The sequence below is a fragment of the Coregonus clupeaformis genome, chromosome 24 (genome assembly GCF_020615455.1).
Source record: "Coregonus clupeaformis isolate EN_2021a chromosome 24, ASM2061545v1, whole genome shotgun sequence".
NCBI lineage: Eukaryota > Metazoa > Chordata > Actinopteri > Salmoniformes > Salmonidae > Coregonus > Coregonus clupeaformis.
The window spans coordinates 60,309,994-60,330,605 of NC_059215.1; the positions used below are offsets into that span (position 1 = coordinate 60,309,994).

General features: G+C 47.2%; 1 protein-coding gene across 11 annotated transcripts; it reads left to right on the top strand.

Annotated features, from left to right (window-relative positions):
• The first annotated feature begins 530 nt into the window (after positions 1 to 530).
• Positions 531 to 19,883, top strand: LOC121537671 (bromodomain adjacent to zinc finger domain protein 2B-like). Of its 11 annotated transcripts, none has more exons than XM_045207365.1 (28): positions 531 to 845; positions 1,005 to 1,295; positions 2,437 to 2,497; positions 2,591 to 2,699; positions 3,065 to 3,166; positions 3,676 to 3,904; positions 4,008 to 4,100; positions 5,817 to 5,890; positions 6,015 to 6,080; positions 6,749 to 6,814; positions 7,175 to 7,219; positions 7,557 to 7,589; positions 9,055 to 9,120; positions 9,716 to 9,856; positions 10,416 to 10,670; positions 10,994 to 11,217; positions 12,429 to 12,503; positions 12,587 to 12,881; positions 12,981 to 13,955; positions 14,156 to 14,435; positions 14,714 to 14,869; positions 15,513 to 15,673; positions 15,875 to 16,203; positions 16,798 to 16,933; positions 17,138 to 17,284; positions 17,525 to 17,865; positions 18,068 to 18,211; positions 18,394 to 19,883. In XM_045207365.1, exons 1-28 carry the CDS (start codon positions 632 to 634, stop codon positions 18,548 to 18,550), a joined length of 5,265 nt encoding a protein of 1,754 aa, XP_045063300.1. In that variant the 5' UTR covers positions 531 to 631; the 3' UTR covers positions 18,551 to 19,883. The 11 variants fall into 11 exon arrangements, with proteins under 11 accessions (XP_045063300.1, XP_045063302.1, XP_045063301.1 ...); XM_045207367.1 differs by having other exon boundaries at positions 12,987 to 13,955; XM_045207366.1 differs by having other exon boundaries at positions 7,557 to 7,583.
• The last annotated feature ends 729 nt before the right edge of the window (positions 19,884 to 20,612 follow it).

The following is a 20,612-nucleotide window of genomic DNA, read 5'->3' on the forward strand; positions in this document are numbered from 1 at the left end:
GCAAATTGACAGCTGGCACAATTATGCTGTTTTCCCTTCTTTTATTCCCCCTCCCTCCCTCCCTCCCTCCCTCCCTCCCTCCGTTCCAGTCTTTACTCTCGCAAGGCCAGACGTTCCCGGCGGCACAGCCCAAGAAGCAGCAGGGTCACAAAACCTCTAGGAAGGCTGCTGGGGTGACGTCATCCTCCTTGCCGCCCCCCAAGCTCTCCTCCTCGGAGAGTCCGGGTGGCGATGGCGGTGGTAGAAGCACCAAGCTGCCCCCTGCTCCCCTCCCCCCCCCCCCAGAACAACCACTCCAACCTCTTCCTGTCCAGCGCTCTCCTGGGCCTGGCTGCCCACCCCAACGGAGTCATCCAAAGCACCACCGCTCAGGACGCGCCGCTGTCCCTTATCACCAAGCCCCGCAAGGACCCCAACAAGGACCTCTCTGGGGCAGGGGCGTCCCTCTCGCTGCCCGTCAACCTCAGCATCAGTGGAAGGGCCCACTCGGCCTCCTCTCAGGGCCCCCCGGCACGGCCCGCTACCTCACCCTCACCGGCCACGGCCCGGGGACCCCAGGAAGATCAAGGCCCCCAAGGCCCCTAAGCTCCAGGCCCCTAACCTCCAGGTTCAGGCCCAGGCTCTGGCCCCCATGGCAGCCTGGAAGGGCCTCTCTCAGAGCCACCTGGTGCAGTCTCTGGTGGACCTGTTCAGAGGGGCCGAGGCCGGTCTTCCAGGTCTCCCTGGTCTCCCTAGCAGCAAGGACTCGGATGACTCTGTTGAGGATGACGACGACGATGATGATGATGATGATGATCTGGATGATTTGGAGGATGATGAGGAGGACTCGGATGACAGCTTGTCAGGTTAGATACCTACTGTCTGACCATCCTAATGGAATGCACATGCAATCTTTGTAGTGTACAGTTTTTTGGGGGTTATGGTGATGTACAATAGTGAACACCATTCAACCATTGCTGAGTCTCCCATTGATACGCTCTCTCTTTCTGGTACCCTCCTCTCAGATTCTGACAGTAACTCGGACAGCGACGCGGACGTCTCCGGTGGCAAACTGAAGGACCTGAAGCTGAAGTTGCCATCATCAGGCTCCGCCTCCAAGAGGGAGAAGACCCCACTCAAGCTAACCAAAGGCCACGCCTCCTTACTGAGCAACTCAACCAATCACACGGCCACAAGCTGCTCCCCGCTCAACCTGCAGGTCATCAAGATGCCCAACATCGTCACCAGCTCCAGCTCCAGTGCCTTGGCCTATCACAGCTCTCCTTCCTCCTCCTACTCCCTGGCCATGCCCCCAGGTAACCGCAGGCAACACACCTTAAACGCCCGGTACATTGTCAAAGCCGCTCAAGTTTTAAATCGCCCTGTAACCGCAAATCTAGCATCAGATTACCCTAACTAACCCCTATCCCAACCTTAAACATTAGGTGGATGACAAAATATCTGACCTAGTATCAGTTGTTATGGCCAACTTCTTTACCTACTCTTCCAAAGCTACTCATACAGCACAAGCACAAAACCAGTCTGCAAAAACACCTAGCTGTACCTTTAACTGTTGAGGACACGTAACCACACTGGAATAGCTAAGCTCACACATGGCATTATATGCTGTCATCTTCAGATGGCTGTGGGAAGAGAACAGGGAGAGGAAAAGGGGGGTCTATTTTTAGTTAGCCGAGCGGTTGGCTGGCTTAAGTGGCCCTGGGTTCCTGTAGGTGCATGTCCTTGGGCTTAACAGGCCTGACAACTTGTTTGGCACTTCTGCCGTGCCGAGGTTTCTTTCTTTCATTCCCCTCTCCTCTCCTCCCTCTCTCTCTCAGCACTGGGAGATTACACAGCTTAGGAAAGGAAAGAACACACACACAGACACAACAAGGAAGACCGGAATTTTCCAACAGAGATTCCAATCTTCCTAAGCACGTTTAAATTCAAAATGCTTTATTGTCCATCAAATTCACATAAGAATGTCAGTGATTTTTCAGGGCATATTTGAGTAATTTCCTTAAGTTGCCTTCAGGGCATGGGGTTTCTCAATACTCTACCTGGTTAAATAAAGGTAATTCATAAACAATAAGGCACTCTCATGGCCACATCTGGTGGGGTTTGATACACAGTGGACACGCTTGAGGCAGCGCTCCAGTCAATAGGAGAAGGCACACCTTTGATCTGCCTGTGGATTGATTGTAACCAGCAAGGCCTGCATAGTGGAGTGTGCCCCAGCAGCCCCAATTGTCTCACACAATGAAACACTGCTCATATTCAGTACTGAGATGCTGTGGCTATGGGTGGGTGTTTTGGGCAGTAGCTCTGCGTGGGGCTGTAGCTGGGTGTTTAGGGCTATGGAGAGAGGCTGTGACTGTGTATTGTTCAGTTTGACTAACGGGCTCTCTCTCTCTCTCTCTCTCTCTCTCTCTCTCTGCTCGCTCGCTCTCTCTCCAGGCGCAGGGAAAAGAAAGAGGGTGATGGATGAGCAGGAGTTGAGAATACCTCTGGAGTTGGGGTAGGTAGAGTGGAGACTTGAATTAATAGGCTCTCTTTAGCAATGGCATTCGGTCACTCACTCACAGTTTCCTTCCTCCCATGTGTTTAACAGTTGGCAGAGAGAAACTCGGATCAAGAACGTGTCTGGGAAGATACAAGGTGACGTGGCGTACTACGCGCCATGCGGGAAGAAGCTGAGGCAGTACCCAGATGTGGTGAAGGTAACAGTAACACTTCCCGTTAGACTAGCCTTACGCTAGCAACTAGCCTCACCCTTACGCTAGTGCTCACTTAGCATCAACGCTAACCCCTGTGACCTTAACATAAGAAGAGCTGGAATCCTTTTAGTTCATTTCCCCAATCCCTTCCTCTGCCTACTAAAAGCTGACCAGTTGTTAGAGCATTCTGATTCTCACTGTGCTTTTGCTCGATTTCCCCCTAATGCTTTTGATGCTTAGTAGTAGAATCGTCACTTTAGTTTTTAGCTTCCGCCACTGTAGCTAGATCGCTTTCAATGTCACACTTTTACATACTTTCACATTGGATATCCCTGTCTCACCAAACGTCATTATTTTCTCTTCTGTAGTATCTATCCAGAAATGGAATAAGTGGCATCACACGCGATAATTTTAGCTTCAGTGCAAAGATAATGGTTGGTGACTTCTATGAAGCCAGAGAAGGACCCCAGGTGACGTCTTTCATCTATCTATTGCCCGTTTTATTTTTTGATTTCCTCTTTTCATGTACAGTAGGAACAGTAGAAGTGAATTCAGCAGTTCAGGGACATAGATATACATCAGCTATAGACTCCAGTAGTCCTACTCCCTAGCCCCCTTTGTATAGGGAGTAATGTAATAATCAGTTGACATTACTTCCACAGGTGACCAGTCATATACTGTACAGTAGGATAGTTTAACTAGCTGAATGGTGAATGGAATGTGTTGTAGTGGTGTTCATATCACAGGTAGAAATTGGACAATTATCCCGTTCATAGCTTTGTAGTCCAGTAATACCACCATACATTGCATATTTTGATCTTTGATCTGCCCTCTTTTCTCTCATGAGTGATCTATATAAAGAGTTAAACCTAGAGTAACAGTAGAGTAATAAAAACAACTAAAGTATTTTGAAGCCGTTTATTACCCACACTAGACTAACACCCCCTCTACCCTGTTGTTTCGCCCGTCCTACCCTCAGGGTCTGCAGTGGAGCCTGCTGAAGGACGAGGATGTCATCCCTCATATCCTGGCCATGGAGGGCCGGCGGGGACGGCCCCCCAACTTAGAGCGCCAGCGGGGGGCCGAGGGGGGCAAGGGCTCCCGGAGGAGGAAGGGCCGGCCGCCCAACGTGGGAGAGGGTCTGGGGTTGGGGGCAGAGGTGCCTAGCCCCAGTGAGGCCAAACTCTTACGCAAACTGGAGGCCCAAGGTGAGGAGGAAAAACCCCAACCAGATCTCCATTTGAAGTCTATGAATGCAACCTACCAAACATGTTTGGTCACACAGTAACATTCCATCACCTCTCTCTGCAGAGATAGCCAGGCAGGCGGCCCAGATGAAGATGATGAGGAAGCTGGAGAAGCAGGCCATGGCCAGGGCAGCGAAAGAGGCCAGGAAGCAACAAGGTACACTACATAACATCTGAGTGCATCCACCATTCCCCACTGTCCTCTTGTATATACAGTTGAAGTCGGAAGTTTACATACACCTCAGCCAAATACATTTAAACTCAGTTTTTCACAATTCCTGACATTTAATCCTAGTAAAAATTCCCTGTCTTAGGTCAGTTAGGATCACCACTTTATTTTAAGAATGTGAAATGTCAGAATAATAGTAGAGAGAGTGATTTATTTCAGCTTTTATTTCTTTCATCAAATTCTTAGTGGGTCAGAAGTTTTCATACACTCAATTAGTATTTGGTAGCATTGCCTTTAAATTGTTTAACTTGGATCAAACGTTTCGGGTAGCCTTCCACAATCTTTCCACAATAAGTTGGGTGAATTTTGGCCCATTCTTCCTGACAGAGCTGGTTTGTAGGCCTCCTTGCTCGCACACGCTTTATCAGTTCTGCCCACACATTTTCTATAGGATTGAGGTCAGGGCTTTGTGATGGCCACTCCAATACCTTGACTTTGTTGTCCTTAAGCCATTTTGCCACAACTTTGGAAGTATGATTGGGGTCATTGTCCATTTGGAAGACCCATTTGCGACCAAGCTTTAACTTCCTGACTGATGTCTTGAGATGTTGCTTCAATATATCCACATAATTTTCCTTCCTTATGATGCCATCTATGTTGTAAAATGCACCAGTCCCTCCTGGAGCAAAGCACCCCCTCAGCATGATGCTGCCACCTCCGTCCTTCACGGTTGGGATGGTGTTCTTTGGCTTGCAAGCTCCCCCTTTTTCCTCCAAATATAACGATGGTCATTATGGCCAAACAGTTCTATTTTTGTTTCATCAGACCATTTCTCCAAAAAGTACAATCTTTGTCCCCATGTGCAGTTGCAAACCTTAGTCTGGCTTTTTTATGGCGGTTTTGGAGCAGTGGCTTCTTCCTTGCTGAGCGGCCTTTCAGGTTATGTCGATATAGGACTCGTTTTACTGTGGATATAGATACTTTTGTACCGGTTTCCTCCAGCATCTTCACAAGGTCGTTTGCTATTGTTCTGGGATTGATTTGCACTTTTCGCACCAAAGTACGTTCATCTCTAGGAGACAGAACACGTCTCCTTCCTGAGTGGTATGACGGCTGCGTGGTCCCATGGTGTTTATACTTGCGTACTATTGTTTGTACTGATGAACGTGGTACCTTCAGGTGTTTGGTAATTGCTCCCAATGATGAACCAGACTTGTGGAGGTCTACAATTTCTTTTCTGAGGTCTTGGCTGATTTCTTTTGATTTTCCCATGATGTCAAGCAAAGAGGCACTGAGTTTGTAGGTAGGCCTTGAAATACATCCACAGGTACACCTCCAAATGACTCAAATGATGTCAATTAGCCTATCAGAAGCTTCTAAAGCCATGACATCATTTTCTGGAATTTTCCAAGCTGTTTAAAGGCACAGTCAACTTAGTGTATGTAAACTTCTGACCCACTGGAATTGTGATACAGTGAATTATAAGTGAAATAATCTGTCTGTAAACAATTGTTGGAAAAATTACTTGTGTCATGCACAAAGTAGATGGCCGACTTGCCAAAACTATAGTTTGTTAACAAGAAATGTGTGGAGTGGTTGAAAAACAAGTTTTAATGACTCCAACCTAAGTGTATGTACACTTCCGACTTCAACTGTATGTACAGTAGCACTGCAAATCATTTCTTAACACCTAAGCACTTAAAGTCTCTCTTTCAGCCATCATGGCAGCCGAGGAACGGAGGAAGCAGAAGGAGCAAATGAAGATCATCAAGCAGCAGGTAGGGCATTCTTTATGTGGCATCACTTCCTGTCAAACCGTCCCGTCTGTCTATGGCGGTATCCGTGTTCTACCACTGCACCACCGCGTAGTGTATTGATCAACCTCCCTCTGTGTTTCTCCAGGAGAAGATGAAGCGTATTCAGCAGATCAGGTTGGAGAAGGAGATGAGGGCCCAGCAAATCCTGGAGGTACTACAGTCAACTGACCCAATACCAAACATGTCCTCTGAATTAGCACAACGTTATTCCTCAAATGCATCCCAGAGCCTCAGTCTACTCTGTCAATAGTATTTGAATCTTACCCAAGCCCATTACTGAATAAGACCACAGTGTTGGAAGGAGTAACGTCTCAGGCATAATTCCACATGGAACTAATGCTAAATTGGTCTTGCTTGACGGCTGTTGAATATTAAAATCGCTGTCTCCGCTAGCTGTCTCAGTCAGACCATATTTAAATTAGATAGAAATTATTTTTTTCAATTTTATCAGACAACAGCAACAGTTTAGCATAAGTGGGTAGGAGAAAAAAAAATATTTCCCTTGCACACACAATTACACTGTAGGAGCTCCAAAGTATTTTAGCAGGACTAAATCAAATTTGAGTTGACACGGTTGGCAAGCCACTCTTAACAGGATTTTTTTGCTGTTTGCAATTACATATTTAAAAGATACATTATTCACTCTCTGTGTTCTACACATTTGACTGGCATGTGAGGCATACATTTCATTTTCTGTTACAGGGAAAATATAATATTTTGAGTGCTGCGGTGCGAAACTGCGGAGTGGCATGTGTCCGTCAGTCTGTCTGTCTAGATGTCTGGCAGTGAAATGACGTTTGACCTGATTTGCATTCGCAGGCTAAACGGAGAAAGAAAGAAGAGGTTGCGAATGCCAAAATTATGGAGGCAGAGAAACGAATAAAGGTGAGTTTGTGTTACACACATAGTCCCCTGTAGCTCAGTTGGTAGAGCATGGAGCTTGCAACACCAGGGTTGTGGGTTCGTTTCCCACGGGGGGCCAGTATGAAAATGTATGCACTCACTAACTGTAAATCGCTCTGGATAAGAGTGTCTGCGAAATGACAAAATATATATATATCTCAAAATAAACCAAAATGTCAAAGCTTTTTCCAGATGAGTTGTGTCTGACAATGAGATTAGGTATGAGCTGTAGCTCCTCTGTAAAATGGTCTGAAATCCCATCAGCCCTAGTGATTTTCATGATGGTGGCTGTATGAAAGTGTATTGATTTTCTCCCCTCATCTTTTCTGTCTTCCCCTGAAGGAGAAAGAAATGAGAAGACAGCATGCAGTCATTTTAAAGCACCAGGTACGCAGCGCTTCTTAGCAACACACCTTTTCTCTTCTGACATGATTTAATTATACTAAAAACCATATACACTTCAGCTAGATCAGTGTTTACGGGGTGTGTGTGTGTGTGTGTGTGTGTGTGTGTGTGTGTGTGTGTGTGTGTGTGTGTGTGTGTAAGTGCGTGTGTGTTTCAGGGTTGTGTGTAACTAGATATTTTATTAAACCCTTTACTGTTTCTATTTGGTCCATTTCCTTTCTATTGGGTTATTTCTGATCTTTGGGTATTTTTCTGCTGAACAATCTGTTTTTTTGCTGTCATTTCTGTTCCATAATACTTTGCCAACTCTCTCTGCCAGGAGTTGGAGAGGCATAGACTAGATATGGTATGGGTATGTTTATTTTTGTACATCTAACACCGCATCGTGTTTCCTGGTTGTGATATGGTTGTCATAGCAATGCATTAAGTGTAGCACTGGCTGCAGTCATACTACATTCTTCTGCATGGCTTTTCAGCAAAACAAACAAACACACAAACAAACAAACAAACAAACAAAAACAACAACAGTCTGTCGCCTCCATCTGCTCTGAGACACCTGACCTCGCTCCGCCTGCGGTGGTTCGGTAGCTCCCCCCCACTCCCCAGAATGCATTGCAAGAGGCGGCCATGCCCTGCCATGCTCACTCTCACTGTCTGAAAGTACACTCCTCTCGATGAGTCATCCATCACATACATTGTCTAACTGTTGTTTTTGAGTGGCTGTGAGTGCTTGAGTTTTCCAGTTCCAGACATTGAGCTTGTGTCTGTCTCTGTCCACAAAAGAGCTGCACTTTTAACCTGTTACGTCCCATTGAGTCTCTGAGGCTGCATCTGAAATGGCATAGTGCACTACCTCATAGTGCACTACTTTGGTCAAAAGTTGTGCACTATACAGGGAAGAGGGTGCCATTTGGGACGCAGCCTGAGTCGTTTTGCTGCTCTGTTCTGTATCTGTACCTGCCTGTCTTCTCCAGCTTGACTGGCTGACTGACTGGCTGACTGGCTGACTGGCTGACTGGCTGACTGACTGACTGACTGACTGACTGGCTGGCTGGCTGGCTGACTGGCTGGCTGGCTGGCTGGCTGACTGGCTGACTGGCTGACTGACTGGCTGTCTATTGCTTGTTGAGCCCGTCTGCTGCACATGATTAGAGCCAGGAGTTTTTCCTAACAATATAAACCTGAGCAGGAGAAACTCCTGGCCCTACATACTGTATGTATGCAGCTGACTCCGGAGGATCTGTTTCATTGACTTCTATCTGTTTATCACATCACTGAGTTCCCCATCCCTTTCAGACAGACAGTCTTCACTTTGTCTTGATCAAATCCTATTTGTTAACAATAGAACATTTCGAGCCAATCTATCCTCAACCAGGGAAGTTTCCTTGTAAGACCTTCACTCAATATCCCCCATAGGTTTAGGCTATTTTCGATCTGGAACGGCTATCAGCTAAACAGATGGATAATACACAGTAATGTTTGTTTTCATCCGACTGGCTTGTGGCTATGATGACTCAGTCATTTTGCTTTTGTTCCGTCAGCTTTTTACCTAGAGGCATCATAGCTGACCCTAACTTCTCTTTTTGACCCCGTCATCACCATCTACTGCATTTTCCCTTTGATGCTTTTTGGTTGTTGTCATTCGTACCGGTGTATTCTTAACCTCAGCTTCAACTGTACGTGTTGCTGTATGTGAAAACCTCACCATGATGGAGGTGAATGGAGGTTTTCCTTCTCTCTGACTTAACCTGTGGAGGTTGAGGAGGTTACACCTTCTCCGGTGTGTAACGTGTGTGTGTGTTTTTCTGCTCTGCTAGGAGAGGGAGAGGAGACGGCAACATGGGATGCTCATGAAGGCGGTGGAGGCTCGCAAAAAAGCTGAGGTAGGTCACACACACACACACACACAACACACACACAAAACACACACACAACACACACACAACAGACACACACAACACACACACACACACAACACACACACAACAGACACACACAACAGACACACACAACACACACACACAACACACACACACACACACACAACACACACAAAACAGACACACACAACACACACACAACACACACACACAACACACACAAAACACACACACAATACAACACACACACACACAACACACACACACACACACACACACACACACACACAACATACACACACAACACACACACACACAACACACACCACACACACAAAACACACACCACACACGCGCCAGAAGGTCCCACTCCTCCTGAACCCATCCCTCTCTCCTCCCTCTCCTTTTCATGTCTTCAATATACTAACTGAGTCAAGAGAATGACCCTCGAGCGCTTTTTCTTTGAGAGCGCAGGCAGGGGCGCCGGGCTGAATTCTAAAACTACTCAGCAGACTCGGCTTGACATTCTTGTCTGTTTTACCGCCACTGGCGTGAGCCCATTAACTCTCCCCTCCTCCCTCCTTCTCTGGGCCCTCAGGAGCGCGAGCGCTTGCGGCAGGAAAAGAGAGATGAGAAACGCCTGAACAAGGAGCGGAAATTGGAGCTGAGGAGGCTGGAACTGGAGATTGCCAGGGAGCTGAAGAAGCCAAATGAAGACATGTGTCTGGCCGATCATGAGGTAATAAATTACCCATCTTGCCCATGATTCAGTCCTACGTGATCATTAAAGGGACTTAGCTTTCCAAGTTGTAGGTGGCCGTTTAACTTGGTTACATCTCTTTTGCATTATTGCAATATGTGAAGACAAAACATTAGCAACTATGGAAAAAATATATATATTTAAAAAATATATATATTTGAACTGACAAATTAATATTGTCTGGGTTATGGGTGGTAAAGTGCATTGTATCATCACAATGGTATGTATATCTGTTATGGATCATATGTGAAACCTGAGTACTGGACTCTGTTTGTGCTGTACACTGCCATCAAGTGGCTAAAGAGGGTAATGCACAGGGAGGGATGAGATAATAATCCCCCACACGTTTACTAATGACCACCTAAAAAAAGCTACCATTCAGAGCCATGTGATTCAGTCATTGGCATAGAAAAGGTCTCATTGCAAAATGTTAGTCACACTACTCCACATATAGCGCAGTCCACATAGGGCACTATAGGAGTCACCGGGTGTAATTTGAGATGTATCCTAAATATCCCTCCCTCTCCTTTCATTCCAGCCTCTTCCAGAGTTTTCCAGAATCCCTGGCCTGATCTTGCCGGGGGGTGCGGTGTCTGACTGCCTGATGCTGATGCAGTTCCTGCGTGGCTTTGGGAAGGTGCTGGGCTTCGATGTAGCGGTGGATGTACCCACCCTGGGCATGCTGCAGGAGGGCCTGCTCAACGTGGGAGACAGCATGGGACACGTCCAGGACCTGCTGGTCAGACTGCTCTCCCTGGCCGTGTGTGACCCCGGGCTGCCTCCTGGACACAAGGTGAGATACTGTACATGTACAGGAACATACCAAGCATGTTCTCACATAGGTAGAATAAAAACCTACTCACGTTGGTCTGGTTTCCCAGACACAGGTTAAGCTTAGTCTTAGACTAAGGACTAAGAAGCACTTTCTAGTCTAGGACTTAATCTGTGTCTGGGAAACCAGCCCATTGTCTATGAGTCAACACTCCCCTGGGAAGTGTACCTGGAACCACTCTATCACGACCCAACCCTCCTGACCCCCTCTTCCAGACCAAGACCATGCTGTCTTCCTCTCCATCTTCCATGACTCACCCCTCCTGTCTCTCTCCTCTCCCCCAGACCAAGACCATGCTGGGGGACCATCTGACCAACGTGGGCATCAACCGGGACAATGTGTCGGAGGTGCTGCAGATGTACATGGGGGCCCATTGCGGGCAGACTGACCTGGCTGAGCTGGCCCTCAGCCTGAAGACCAAGGCCTTCCAGGCCCACACCCCCGCCCAGAAGGCCTCCATACTAGGCTTCCTGGCCAATGAGCTGGCCTGCAGCAAGAGTGTCGTCAGGTAGGAGAAAAGAACAAGAGATACCAAACATGAAAATAGATCATGCTACAGCAAGAGCGCCGTCACAAGGAGAGAAGAAAGAACAATTGAAGCGAAACAATTAAAGCTCAGGTTCTATCTGCAGCAAGAGCGTCGACAGGTAGGAGGAGAGATTCTGACCTGCCAGTGCTGTACATCACACAGGCCTCATACCAGTGGAGCTACAAGGGAATAGCTTATTGTGCAATATGTAAGGAGATCAAACATGGAAAGGATAAGGATTCCATGTTTTTACTGATAGGATATGCAGACAACATTTCACAAGCATTGTCGTCCCTTCCTCTCTTATTAGGTGGTGCCAGTGTGAAAGGTTTAGTGTACAGCAGGCTTCTATACTGTTGTGAGCTTTTTGTGAGCCTACTGCCTTTTAGCTCCTTACAAATAAGGAAGTTTAGTTGACTTCACTCAGCTGCTAATGCTGTCGTGTTTTATTAATGCTGTGTAAGACTCTGGATAGAGCTGATAATCTGGTCTGGGATTCAATTTTGATAGAGAGAGAAGCCAATACATCAATTATTCACTAGAACGGAGGGATACTAGTGCTGCAGGCTATTCACTCTACCGAGAGAGAGAGAGAGAGAGAGAGAGAGAGAGAGAGAGAGAGAGAGAGAATTGAGGTAACTGCCAAAATACAGGAAACACCAACATAAAGTGTCTCAATAGGGCGTTGGGCCACCACGAGCCAGAACCATTTCAATGCACCTTGGGATATATTCTACAAGTGTCTGGAACTCTATTGGAGGGATGCGACACCATTCTTCCACAAGAAATTCCATCATTTGGTGTTTTGTTGATGGTGGAAGGCGCCGCTCCAGAATCACCCATAAGTGTTCAATTGGGTTGAGATCTGGTGACTGAGACAGCCATGGTATATGGTTTACATCGTTTTCATGGTCATCAAACCATTCAGTGACCACTTGTGCCCTGTGGATGGGGGCATTGTCATCCTATGGGGACATAGCCATGGTAGCCAAAATAATGGCCTGCCCAGCATTTTTATACATAATCCTAAGCATGATGGGATGCTAACTGCTTAATTAACTCAGGAACCATACCTGTGTGGAAGCACCTGCTTTCAATATACTCAGTATTCCTCATTTACTCCCGTGTTTCCATTATTTTGCTAGTTACGTGTGAACTGACATATACTGTATCTTACTCTGTTTCTACAGCGAGATCGACAAGAACCTTGATCACATGACCAACATGAGGAAGGACAAGTGGCTGATCGAGGGCAAACTCAAAAAGTAAGTGTTGTGTGTGTCGACGCGTGCGTGTGTGTGTGTGTGTGTGCATCTGAATGCTCACCTGTGTGTTTCTCTGTCTCCAGGTTGAGGACCATCCATGCCAAGCGGACAGGGAAGAGAGATGCCAGCATGGGGGGGGAGGAGACCCAGCCCCTGGGTACGCCCTCCTCTTGCCTCAAACGCAAGAGGAAGGCCGGAGCAGAAAGCGACGATGACGAGGATGAAGATGAAGACAGCGACGACCTGGCCGATGAAGATGACGAGGAAGAGGAGGAGGAGATGAAGAAGGGGAAGAAAGTGGAGACGTGTGACGAGGATGATGGGGACCAATCAACTAGTGTGGAGGAGCTGGAGAAACAGATAGAGAAGCTAGCTAAGGTAAGTCCTTCTATGGACGATCAATGCTAAATAGTTCGATATTACTGATTCATTGATTTAGTTGTAACTCACTCATGATGGTCTTGCTTCGTTTCCCAGCAACAGCACCAGGTGAGGAGGAAGCTGTTTGAGGCGTCCCACTCCCTGCGCTCCATGATGTACGGCCAGGACCGCTACCGCCGGCGCTACTGGGTTCTGCCCCACTGTGGAGGGGTCTTCATCGAGGCCATGGAGAGCGGAGAAGCTGCGGGGGAGCTGGAGAAAGAGAGGGAGAGGAGGAGGAGGGCAGCAGGGGAGGTGCACATCAAGGAGGAGCCGCAGGAGGAGGAGGTGCAGAAGAAGAAGCCTGGGGGCGTCGGCCAGGAGGAGAGGGGCGTCTACACCCCCGTGGGGTCAGAGGAAGGGACGGGGGAGAAGAAAGGGTTTCCCAATCTTTTCCTCCAGCAGCCAGCCTCTCTCTCCAAACTGACCACGCTCCTCCATGTCGCTAAGGATGTTGCCAAGGAAACCTGCGAAGCCGAGGCAGACCCCCACCCCAAATACAACGGCAGCCCCACGCCGCCCTCCGTCACCACGACAACAAAAACAACAACGCCATCCTATCCCGCCCACAACGCCTCTCTGCCCGCCTTACCTACAAGGACCTGTGCGTTGACGGCACCCAACCTCCCATGTGAGGAGGCCAAACCCGGCCCCCCCACCTCCACCCCGTCCCCCACCTCATTCTCCTCCCTCCTGAGCCCCCCACCCCAGCTTTTCAGCCCTATGAAGACCTCCACCCCTCCACAGCTCCAGTACCTCCCAAGCGACCAGCTCCTCAGGGTCCTGACAGAGAGGAGTGGTCACTGGTTCAGCTTGCTCCCCCGCTCCCCCTGTGACGACACCTCCCTCACCACCTCTCCCTCCCCTGGGCCCGGCCCTCTCCAGTTCTCCCCCCTGCCCTCCTCCAGCCTCACCCGGCCCAGGTCTCCCCCGGCCTCCCCCGCCCTGCCTCTCACCCCCTCGGCAGCGTCGGCCTCAGCCAGCCCCCACCACCCAGCTGGCTTCATCAACTATCCTCTGTCAGCCCTGCAGGTCAGTACCCTGCCAGGACAGACCCCTGGTCCTAATGATTTATACTGGTAGTAGAAGCTTTTAATGGAACATCGTATGAATAAATGTAACATCATAAGAATTGAGGTTCTGCTTGAAGCTAAAGGCCTAAGTGTAGTGATACGCATTTGTTTTTCTAATCATGATATTGAAGTGTGTGTGTATGTATCTCCCCCCTCTAGGGTAAGGCTGGCGGGTCATTGCTGGGTCTCTCAGCGTTCTGCGGTGGCTGGCCCAGTGGAATGATGAGCCCCAGCCAGCTGCCCTTCTGCAACAGCCCCCTGCAAGGCCACTCAGGCCTCAGCTCCCTGGAGGGCAGTGCCAACCCACCGCCCAGTGTCTCCAGCAAGAGCGAGTCGCCCGTTCCTCCTGGCGAGAAGCTCTCGTCCATGGTGCCCTCTCCCACCATGATGGAGGTGCCCAAGCACTCGGACCACCCCACACCACGGCCCATCCCCGAAGGTGAGCGTGTGTGTGTGTATGTGCGTGTGTGTGTGGGATGAGTTATCTATTTATTCAGTTAACCTTTATTAATTCACTGAGTCATGAGAATAAATCATTTGTTTTGTTCCACTGGGTGGAAAAAAGGAATCTCTTGAGGAGAGAGAGCACTGGAGTGCGTTCTGTATCAGAATACTGTAGATCTATTTCAAGGGGGCATTATGTTGTCTTAAGTTATTTTTCTGAAACATTTCCCTATGTTTATTTGTGTGTGTGTGTGTGTGTGTGTGTGTGTGTAGAGATGCTGTCAGGCTGGTGGCGGGTGTCAGACATTGAGGAGCTGCGCTCCCTGGTGAAGTCCCTCCACAGCCGGGGAATCAGAGAGAAGGTCCTGCACCGACAGATGCACAAATACATGGAGCTCATCCCACAGGTCTGCACCAAGCACAGAGACGGTGAGTACTAATTCAGACACAAACACAGGCACTCAGTCAGTCTGTAGGTCTGTCAGTCAGTCAATAGGTCACTCACTCACCCAATCTTTAGCAATCTGCATAGCCTTTGCAGAGTAAATTTAGCCAACAGATCCCAATGGATATAAATGAATAAAGTAGCTTTGATTTTGTGTCAGTGAAACTGAGCAGCGCTCCGACTGGCAGGCCCAGACATTTAGAAAGACTTACGCGTTGGAGTCTGATTGAGCACTATGTTATGACAGCCCTGAGTAGTCATACCCCTACTGAGCACAGTCCAAGCACCAGCGCTTCACAATCAATTGACAGTTGGTACATGACGCATGACTGCCTGCTCGATATGAGTCTGACATCAAAGCCAGATTTGTTAACGTTCGTATGGTTTCTGATTGAACAGCTCTTTGTGTCTGGATACTTCATCTGTGTTTGTCTGTGTGTGTGTGGGAACGGGGAGTGGTAAGAGTGTGTGTGGTTTTGTTGTCGTGTTGGGGAGGGAGTAGTGAGTGACAAAGGTTGTGGGTGTTGGTCTGATGTGCGGATAATATGCACGTTGGTGTACTTACACACACACGTCTATGGAGCGGATGACCGGTCTCTAATGCCGTCCTGTCTCCCCGATGTGCAGCGGCCATGATAGAGCTGTGTGAGCTGGAGGAGAGCCAGGTGAGTGTGGAGTCAGTGCGGGGCTGGTGTGTGGAGGAGCAGGCCATGGAGATGGACATCGCTGTGCTGCAGCAGGTGGAGGAGCTGGAGAGAAAGGTCACCACCGCCAGCCTGCAGATCAAGGTAAAAAACAACAACAACAACAACAACAAATTCCTTTTATTATAGCTCTCATATCTATCCATTGGAGAAAATATAGGCCTCTTTTCGAAAGTAATGAATTGTAGCAGTGGTCACTCACTAACCTTTTCAAGTCTAAATGTTAGCCGAGATCTAGTGACAATAGGTTGTTATTTAAGACATTACCCACCATTCCCTGCGCAGGGCTGGATGTACCCCGAGCCCCAATCAGAGAGGGAGGACCTGGTCTACCACGAGCACAAGCCCCTCCTCAAACACCAACCAGCGGCGGGCGGCGCTGGCGACAAAGACCAACCGGAGGACAAGGCAGACCACAAGGCGGGCGGCGTGGTGCGTCACGCGGACAACCCTCTGGACATAGCGGTGATGCGGCTGGCGGACCTGGAGAGGAACATTGAGAGAAGGTACCTGAGGAGCCCCTTAGGTACCACCATTCAGATCAGGCTGGATAATGTGGGGGCTATCGGTACGGTCACTGTCCCTGCTCCCTCCAATACTGCTGACAGGGAAGGGTAGGTCATCCACTCAGCATTCAACCAAACACTTCTGTGTGCTTTTTTGTTTGGTTTTTCAAAAAGAAATCAACCTATGCTGTCGTTTTTGTTTTTTTTGCATCTTTTATTGTGCATTTTATGGTTGCCTTCTGGTTTGGGGTTGACTCACAGTGTGGTGAATGTTGTTTATGTTTTTTGTTTTTTCCCTGTTGGTCTTTTTTCCCGTTGAGTTTTTCTGGTCGTCTGCATGGTGTTATGCATCAGTAATGGCCTCCACCTCGTCCCCCCTACCATTACTGTTCCTGCTCTCCTGGCATCTGCATGGGCATCACTCCTCCATGCCAGTGTGTGTACCTGTACTCATATATCCATGCTGCCTGCCTGCCTGTCTCCCTCACTCACTCACTCACTCACATGCCTCTGTCTGTCTGCACAGCTGCAGCTAGTTGTGGTGACAGTGGGTGTGTGTCTGTGTATGTGCAAGTGTTTGTGTTGGAAAGCGAATAATTGAGTGTGTGCGCGTACCTGCGTGCATGCGTCCGTGTCCGACTTTCCGTTTTATACCTGTTTGTATGCGTCCATCCCTCTAACATCTCCGTTAACCTTCCACAGGGGCGAGGAGGAGGTGGCCCATGGGATGAAGGTGTGGAGGAAGGCCCTGAGCGACGTCCGCAGTGCCGCCCAGCTGGCCATGTGTCTCCAGCAGCTCCAGAAGTCCATCGCCTGGGAGAGGTCTATCATGAAAGTGGTGAGTGAAACCTCAACAGCTGTAGCTGGCTGGCACAGAGTTTCAATATGCTAGGGAAGTGAATACTGTATGTCATTGAAGAGCATTTGAATCCCAAAACCATTTGAAGTCCCTTAGGGAGTGGATTCCAATGTAAATCTTGTTAAATGTTGGTTTGAAATCCATCCCTTGGGTTTGAGGTGACACTGTGTTGTCTGCTTTCAGTACTGTCAGATCTGCAGGAAGGGTGACAACGAGGACCTGCTCCTGCTGTGTGACGGCTGTGACAAAGGCTGCCACACGTACTGTCACAAACCCAAGATCACCAACATCCCAGAGGGAGACTGGTACTGCCCCGCCTGCATATCCAAGGTGACCCAAACTGTCCTGGACACTGTTCAACATTTACATATCCTACCTTACTGTTGAAGTGTGTCAGCCATGCGTATTAGTCATGTAGCTTTACATTATTTCAAAGTACATCATGTACCTGTCATTTTCGTATTATATATTATTTCAAAGTAGGTAATTTAACAGCACTGTGTACACAATATGATAAGTGCCATTGCTATGTAAGGACATCTGCATGAATCTTTGTCCCTCCCCCCTCAGGCGAGCGGCCCATCTCCCAAGAACAAGAAGCCGCCGAGCAAACCGGTGGCAGGTGGAAGCGGGAAGAAACCAACCGCCGCTGAGGCCAAGCGGAACGGGAAGCAGGCCGGCAACAGTAACGGTAACGTGGAGGTGTCAGAGGACGACTCGGCGAGCGCCAGCAGCACCCCGAAGAAAGGAGGAGGAGCGAAAGAGCCCCCCAGCAGGAAGAGGAAAGGAGAGGAGAGCCCCGCCCCGTCCCAGGCCCCGCCCACACCCCAGTCACCCAGTCAGGAGAGCCCTGTGTATGTGAAGAGAGCCAAGACGGCCAAAGACAACAACAGAGACCTGGGCTTGTGCAGGTACTGTACTACACCATAAGCCTTTGTCATTTTCTAAGCACAAGTATCAGCACTTTTATCAGCGAGTTGCTGATAGGAATGTACATGCGGTTGTAAATGTATTTGTCTGGGGCGTTCAGCCTCTTTAAATAATTGTTGAAGGTACAATGGACTGTAAACACTTGATCATATTCCCTTTGTGACGTGTGCGTGTTCTCTGCAGGGTGCTCCTGGCTGAGTTGGAGCGCCACCAGGATGCCTGGCCCTTCCTAAACCCCGTCAACACCAAGGGGATCCCTGGCTACAGGAAGGTCATCAAGAAGCCCATGGACTTCTCCACCATCAGAGAGAAGCTCGTCAGCAGCCAGTGAGTTCACTATTAATATTACACTATTACTATCCACTGTCTAGTAGTCATACATAACAACTATAACTAACCCAGAGATGTTCTGATCAGGTCACGTAGCCAGGAAAAGATCCTGGCCCTTAAGATAACATAACATAAGAATAAAGCATTTTACTTAAAATGATCTGTTCCTCTCGTTTCAGGTATCAGAATCTGGAGACTTTCATTATTGACGTCAACCTGGTTTTTGATAACTGTGAAAAGTTTAATGAAGACAATTCAGACATCGGGCGAGCGGGACACAACATGAGGAAGTTCTTTGATAAGAGATGGACAGAGCTTCTGAAGCAAATAAACTAATACATCAGTTTGGGTGTTGTTTGACCAATCATCATCACTGTCTCAAACCAGACCTCCAGTAAAATTATATTTGACATTTCATAGCGGAGGCACCACGTTTTGGGATTGACAAGATGATGACACTAGTCCGTCTGTTCCTTTGGGACGAACCCAGGGAGGTTAAAGTGAAATGTCAACAGACAGACTTATAACGCTGGTGTTGCTACAGTACAACAGGGATCAAAACACCCAAAGAGTCCCACACAATGTCAACCGGGTGTCTTAGTGCAATACCATTTCCTGTTCAAGATCATTGCACTGAATCCTCATACCCCTCAACCACCCAAGATGCATCTGCGGTAGAATACTTTCCACTACTTGTAAATAGACGTTTTTTTTTATTTAATCGTATTATAGTGAATGTATTTAATTTTTTAATAATTATTTATTAATCAATAAATAAAAATAAAAAAAGGTCCACATCATTTTCTATGAAAAGGAAGAATCAGCTCAACTGCTTTGAATCGAAAGGAATGTCTGTCTTTGTGTTTGACTTTTTATTTAATTTTTTTCCCAAATATGAAACAAAGCCAAGAAAAAAACTAACTGTTTACACTGTTCTATGCTTTTGGGCATCAGAGGACTGTAATCATTACGTTAAAACTGTACAACTGCATTTAATTACAAAAATTGCAGAAAAACAGTCAGACAATGGTGATACATGTGTATATACTGTTTATTAATGTCAATATTCAAGTCTTGTTTGGAACGAATTGTTTAAGATATCAGATATTGTTTATGCCTTAGAATGATTGTAGCATTCTATTCTATTTTAGTGAAAGTGATAAAAAAACATTATTATAAATATTGTTTGTACAATATATACATATCCTCTGCAAACACTGTGGTATCCTTAATCTTGGTAGTGCCTACCCTTCCAACAGGGGCGTAGGGGATATCATTTTTTCGTTTTTTTTTTTTCATTTTTATGATGACATTATTTTTAATATAATTTCAATCCAACATGGCCTCCAAAGTCTGACACAGTAATCATTCCTCTCCATAAAGAAAGAGAAAAACAAACAAACAACGTTTAAGTCTTTTCCCCATGAAACATTTCCCCACATCTGCCTTGCCACAGTGCAGAGGACATAAGGCCATTGGTAACCACTGTGTTTGAATCTTGCTGTGTGTTGTGGCCTAATGGAGGCAGCTAGAGTTTTTTGTACCCAAGTCGGAGTACTTGAAGTTACTTTATTTAAGATATTGTGGAAAAATGTATCATTCTTTTTGTAGGAGCTTTATTTTTCACTAGTGTGTGGCACGGACCTATTAAAGGATGTTTTTCAACCTAGTTTCACTCTGGGTGTGTTATTTTCCCTCTTTTACCTACCCTGTGTCATGAGTCATGACATTTTAATTTGGATGATGTGAGTGGGGAGGAGAATACCTTTTTAGTTTTGCAATGCTTTTGGGTAGTACATTAATGTAGTACCCATTCAATTTTGGCCCCTACAATCACCTACTTCTACTAGCCCTTTTGTTCACACAAATATAAAGTAATTTGATACATCAAGCCTATGAATATATGATAATGACCAATAGGGTTTAGATTAGAATCTAGATTTTGGAGATTTTAGATCTGTCAAATACGGAAAGGGTAGCCTACAAGAAGAACTTGAGAAGAGCTACAGAGGTTGCCAGAGAAAGTGGGAGATGTAGCCTATCACCCGGGTCCACTGCAGTCTGTTCTCTTTGTTGTAGTTCTTTGCAGTCATCTTGAATGGGTTTAATAACAACCTTCAAACATTACTGTGTAGCCTAATGCTGTTTGGACACGATTCTTTACCAGAGGCGTAGTCTGGTCCTCCCCCAGATTTAGTAAAAATTATTATTGAGAACGCATTTCCTGCATTTTAAAGGCCCAATGCAGTCGTTTTTAGCTCAATATCAAATCATTTCTGGGGAGCAATTAAGTACTTTACTGTAATAACTTTCCATGAAAATAGTAAAAAAGAAAACAAAAATGTTTATTAACCAATCAATGGTAGTGATAGGGACAAATGGCCAAATCACCTTTAAG

What these genes read in the sequence shown, in the direction of transcription:
- LOC121537671 (XM_045207365.1), top strand. Translation starts at nt 632, where the DNA reads ATGGCAGCCTGGAAGGGCCTCTCTCAGAGCCACCTGGTGCAGTCTCTG. An exon ending in CTCCCTGGCCATGCCCCCAG is followed by an intron (nt 1,296 to 2,436) that starts GTAACCGCAGGC and finishes CTCTCTCTCCAG; the next exon opens with GCGCAGGGAAAAGAAAGAGG. An exon ending in ATAGACTAGATATGGTATGG is followed by an intron (nt 7,590 to 9,054) that starts GTATGTTTATTT and finishes CTGCTCTGCTAG; the next exon opens with GAGAGGGAGAGGAGACGGCA.